The sequence below is a fragment of the Cololabis saira genome, chromosome 2, assembly GCF_033807715.1.
Source record: "Cololabis saira isolate AMF1-May2022 chromosome 2, fColSai1.1, whole genome shotgun sequence".
NCBI lineage: Eukaryota > Metazoa > Chordata > Actinopteri > Beloniformes > Belonidae > Cololabis > Cololabis saira.
The window spans coordinates 12,735,929-12,741,928 of record NC_084588.1 but is presented as its reverse complement, the minus strand read 5'-3'; the positions used below and the strand labels follow the sequence as shown (position 1 = coordinate 12,741,928).

The 6,000-nt window shown below is 42.9% G+C and overlaps 1 protein-coding gene across 2 annotated transcripts in view; it reads right to left on the bottom strand.

The window, feature by feature from the left end:
* Window positions 1-6,000, bottom strand: part of LOC133458267 (sodium/potassium/calcium exchanger 1-like) — a 37,806-nt gene that overhangs the window by 13,525 nt on the left and 18,281 nt on the right. For both annotated transcript variants that reach the window (XM_061737985.1, XM_061737994.1), the window contains 2 exons: window positions 1,808-2,110; window positions 239-328 (listed from right to left, as the gene is read on the bottom strand). In XM_061737985.1, the coding sequence (XP_061593969.1) occupies window positions 239-328; window positions 1,808-2,110 (393 nt within the window). The remainder of the gene's footprint in view (window positions 1-238; window positions 329-1,807; window positions 2,111-6,000) is intronic.

Genomic DNA, 6,000 nt, shown 5'->3' with positions numbered 1-6,000 from the left:
CCGTGAGTTCTGCCTGACTAGTATCATCCTACAGTACTTTTGATTATCAGTTAACGCCGTCGCTGCTTTCTCTTCAGGGATGTTTCCCTCTGTTTTTAGCCTTCGTGCTAAACAAACCAAAAGATTCAGAGCTTCAGGTCAAGTTTGACAAAAAAAGTCTCCATCCCAATCTCCTTGAGCCTGACGTGGTGGAGCTGCAGGCCATCGGCTACCGCAGAGCTTATCAAGGAGCACCAACCTGATGAGCCCACCACACCATCATGTAGGAGAAGATGCCGATCCAGAAGATGGAGCCGATGAACGTGACGATGAAGAACTTCCTGGACGCCTGGAAAAGAAAAAAGAAATCACACGTTCACACAACAAATCAACGGAAAAAAAAAAACGATCACTGCTCACAAACAGTTCCTTTCTCAAACTTTTGGAGCTGCATCAGAGCAGAGCTTTAAAAATCAGCTCACAATGTGTTTTTTAACAAACGTTCCAGTACTTCAGCCGCTGTGGTAAAAGAAAGATGTACCTGTTCACTTCAGAGCATCAGTTTAACCTGACACCCACTGATGATCAACCAGAGGTCGATGGTTAGACGTTAATGAGTGTGAACTTTCTAACCAAAACCACACGAATCAAAGCAGGTTTTTGTTCACACAAGAAATACTCTACACGAGCAGCGTAATGGCTCGTAATGTTGGTCCAGAGGGCAGCAACATTAGAATAAAATATTTTAGGCCTCTGACAAGAAAATGTGTTTCATCTTCACTAATATTGTGAAACCAAGCTCATTTTAACTTTGTGTGTACAAAAAGTATGAAAAAAATGAAAGAAATGGCCTTCATGTTACCGATTAACCAGGGACTAAAAGGAGGAGCGTTCATGGCCTCTACGTCCAGAGAACTGGATCAGTAGGTCATGACCTCTCACGACCACTCGTCCTTTTATATTATATCTGTGATGACAAAGGGACAAAGGGAACGGGGAGGATGTTCCTGTCCGTCGGGACCCGTGAACGTGATTGCTTCAGCAGAATTACATTTTTGAGTTTGGCGGAGCTGTAAAATGGCAGTTTATTCTGACTGGGTATTTTAATCAACCAGCTATTACTTTTCCAGATATTTGACAAGCAAATGTAGTTTTGCTGTAGTTACTCTAGGGTCCATACATATCATTTAAAATCATGCACATTTTATTCAAGCTAGATAAAAGCTCAAACAGTGAGAAAAGCATCAACATCTCTGAAGGAGGAATAAACTTCATCAGCTTTCTTTTCCCATCTTTGCTCCCTTCATTGTAATAAATATACAATATTATATACAACCCGTGCTTGTTTAGTCTCTTCTGTAAACGAGAGCAGAAACGTCCCCTGAAATAGTTAAATATTCAGCATGCACGGCGCCATGAAGGACCAGCTGATGAAAAGAGTGGATGAAGACACTGATGCTGCATCTTCATGGACAACAGGGGGCGCTGACATCTCTGGAACCAGCAGGCAAAAAGGCCAATATCTGATACAGAAATGGTTTATAAAATCACGTATTTGCCTGATGGGAAGTGTTTTCCCATTCCATTCCACACTTTCCCTTTTAAACATTTCTACTGAAACAGTGAAGGGACTCAGTTTTATTTCTGAGAATCGATCCGCAGTTGTAAGTTAGTTTCCATCAGGGTTTATCGTCACATGAACCCTCTACACCAGTAAAACACTTTCCTGGGGTGCCGCGCCGCGTAGACCAGCTTAACTGGACCGTGATGTATCTTCCCCGCTCTAATTAAGGTGCTGGTTGCCATGGTGATGAGTGTTTATACTCGCCAGGTTGCGGACGTCCGGCAGCGTCATCCACAGCGGGAACACGATGGGCAGCAGGAACAGATACGTGGCCTGCTTGCGTTTGTTGTCCGGCCACTGTAAGGACAGCGGCTCGCTCTCTTCTTCGGCTTCTTCATTGTCTTCATCTTTGTTTTCATCCTTGTTTTCATCCTTGTTTTCATCTTTGTCCTTCTCGCCATCGCTTTCACCGGAGTCGGCGCTTTCCTCCTCGCTCTTCTCGTCCTCGCTGTTGTCGTCCCCGCTACTGACGCCCGAGCCGTCTGACCCTCCTGCTGCTGCAGCCGCCTACAGGGAGGAAGACCAGAGAGAGCATTTTAGAGAAACCTTTGCTCCTTGATGGGAAGCATCTCGCTTGCAGCACAGCCCGTCGGGTTTCTGGGGGAAAGTCAGCAGAGGAGTTAAAGATCAAAGAACCAGCAACTCAGTTAATGATTTCATTGTTTCATGCTCATTTTCATGCCAGAATTATAACACACGTGGAGAGATTTGTTGTACTTTTCCATTAAAGAATCCTTAAGAAGAAGAAAACTAATGAAAGTGGCCTGGACAGATTACTTGGTACCCTTAAAAAAGACATGTGTCTTCAACCTTCAGTCAGTCTGACTATTTAAAGGGTTAAAAGTGGTCACTCCAGTGTTCGTCATCATGGTGTCAACCACACTGAACTTGGACAGAGAAAGTAAAGGAGGAGATCAGGAGGAACTTCTGGACCAGCAGGTTAAAGGTGAAGACGGGGAGACTGTCTCCACATCTGGATGTTCCTGTGGCTACATTCAGAAGTTAACAGGACTGTAGACACCAGAAGAGGACAACTGATGACAAACTGAAGAGACGGATAATACGAAAGGAAACCAAAGATCCCAGAACTCCAAAGTCAAGGTCCATCAGAGGAGGACTCTCCACTGTTGGGAGAACATCATTAGTTTAAAACACACACACACACACACACACACACACACACACACACACACACACACACACACACACACACACACACACACACACACACACACACACACACACACACACACACACACACAGGAATATGTTAAAATGACGGCAGAGAAAAGTGGGAAAAGTTGAGACAAAACTGGAGTTTTTTGACGAGTCACATCATCTCTATGTTCAGATGCAAAAATGAAGAAAAGACTGGATCTACAGTGAAACATGGAGGAGGCTCGGTTCTGGAGCTGCTTTACTGCATCTGGTACCAGATGTCTTTGTCTCTGAAATCTGAAGCCCATCAAGACGTTCTGGAGGTAAATGCCCAGAGTCAGAAAGCTTGGTCTCAGTTGCAGGTGTTGGGTCCTCCGACAGGACAATGACTCAAAACACACAACTAAAACCAGCCAAGAACCACTCAGAACCAAACACTGGACCTTTCTAGAGTGTCCTTATATGAGTCCTGATTTAAACATCTGTTGAAGACGAGGACCAGGACACCTGTCCACAGGTGGACACGTCTCACTGAGACAGAGGTCACTGGATCGTAGTGAATTACTCAAAAGGTTCAAGCAAATATTAATTCAAGGGTTCCACATAACTTATCCAGGACCGTTTCAGAAAGATCACGTTAAACCACAAATCCAAAGCAAGTTATTTTAAATTATTATTAATTTCACCAATTTTAAGTAATTTCAGAGATATTATGGACTTTTCTTTCTTTGATGGATGTTACAAATATGTCGACGCCTGTAACTCTTCAAATTATTAGAACAGGACCTTGTGAAGACAAACAGTCATTTATTGACCATAGCAACAAAAGTAAAAGTCATTTTTCCTTGTTTTTTTGATTTTACAAGAAGAAAAAAGAAAACGCTCAGCATGAATTAATCTGATCTGAAACTAGTCAGAAAAACATGGCGGTGACATTTACATCAATGTGCTTATGTGTCACACAGTCAGATATCAGTTAACAGATCCTGCAGGCCTTAAAAGGTTTATGACTTGCTTTGGTACCAGTACCACAGCGCTACGGTAGCACAGCTCTCCTCTCCGCCTCGTCTTCACAGCCCTGCTCACAGCAGCCGGATCGCCATCTGTTTAACATCTTGTGCGTAAACTGAGCCATGTCGTGAAAACTGTGCACTGCAGATAGGAACACTGAAGTAACGCAACAGCCAGCCGATAGTTGAGACACAAATGTGCTCCGTAAACCCCAGTCCGCCATGAAATGACAGCAGAGTCTGGATTTCACTTGTTTCTGTAGAACAGTCTCAAAAGTGACAAATGCACACGCCTATCCACAAATGCACAGGACAAGATTCCCACGTGCATAGGACAAGATACACAAATTTATTTTTGATGCACACACAAATATAACCGGATTTACAAACTTTTTTTTTTTGTCTGTGGGCTGCGCTGGATTTGTGTGTGACTTTTGAGACTCCTCTGACATGCACGTCCTGTGCATTTGTGGATCGGTCTGTGCATTTGTCACTTTTGAGACTGTTCTAGCTCCATATTTCTGTCTTCTTTTCTGTAAAATGTTCTCGTACTTTAGAAAGTTGATCATCTTAATTTAAACCTTTCATCCTGAATATCATCCCCGTTTCACTGGCACTCATACGTTCTTTCATTGGACACTGAACACAAGCCATACTCCACCCAGGAATTCCTGGAGAGCTGTCACGAATAAACGTTTACCACAGAGCTGGAAAGATTATCTGCCACTTTAAGGTTTTCAAAAAAAAACTCTTCATCAACTTCTTTTTATAATCTGAAAACTAGGAACTCAGACATTCAAAAACAAAAAAGGAAAGGAGACGAAAACAGAATCAACGAGAACATACTGAACAAGGGTTGTTGGCTCATTTCAAACGTTAACGTAATTGTACAAACGTGGGAATCCACCGACGACGGAGGTTAACAACAGGGATGCAACTTCCACTTCCAATGTACAGCAAATGCAGCAGAACTTGAAGTTGTGGGTGAAGATAAACACGAGGAAGATACTTCTGCTCTGTATCTGTGATGTCACAGTTCTCTGTCAGTAAGCCCCACCCCCCTTAGCTTCTGTTACTAAATCAGACAATCAGTTTGCTTGGGGGGGAGGGGCTTTTGTAGTTTGTTATCACAAGAAAACAAGCTTTGTTATCTTGAGATAAAGAAATTAACTTGAAATCATTCATTAACAGCATTAAAGACTCACTTAAATATGGCCATTCTTGGTTTCCATAAAATCACTTAAACCGATAATCAGAATAGTGATGATGAAGGATGATGGAGGAAGAAAAGAAGAGAAAATGACCGAACAAACGTAACTCTCTGACTGTGCTACAAAAGCAACCTCCACACCTGCAGAAATACCCTCTGATTGAAGTGTAAGAGCTCCTTTCTGTTGATTTAAGTGGTCAAGAAAAGGTTTCGTGTTTTAGGGTGTGGAGGTGATAAAAACACACAGAAACACAGTTCCACAGCTTTACTTTACTGATTTACTTAAGTTTAGGGAACATCAACAAAAACCACATATTTCTCAAGCTTCAAGGTGTAATGGAAGGAAGGGGAAAAAATATTTGCTGCGTTTCCCAGATTCGTTAAGCAACTCTTAAGAGCTTCTTAGGAGCGGTCTTAAAAGCGCTGTGAAAGAAGGACGTGTCTCCCAGAGTCGTTCCCCTGACCCACTCTTAACAGCCTTCTTCTCAAACGCTCACTGCAGCCGCATCAGGTAAAGTTATATCAGGTAAAGTTATATCTGGAATACTAAAACCATGCGTAATGATGAATGTGCGTTCATAGCTGCAGAAACACAGACGCAAGAAAAATAGCATGATAACGATATAAAAATAAAGAATTGCCCATGTGTTCCTGTAGCTACATAAATAAATGAATCATCATTACTATCACTCTTAAAAGGAGCCGTCTGTAAGAAATGGCCAAAACTGGTACTGCAGTCACTTTCAAAATATTGTTGAGCAGCGTATACCCTCTCCCTCCTCCCCCCAACCAGAGGTTGCCAGGTAGGCTGCAGAATGCAGCAGGAACGTAGGCTGCCATAATTAGAGCCGAGCTGGCAACCCAGATGCCGAAACAATACTGACTTGGTGATTGGGAGATAGGTGGAGGGTGGAGCTTCAGAAACAATACTGACTTGGTGATTGGGAGATAGGTGGAGGGTGGAGCTTCAGAAACAATACTGACTTGGTGATTGGGAGATAGGTGGAGGGTGGAGCTTC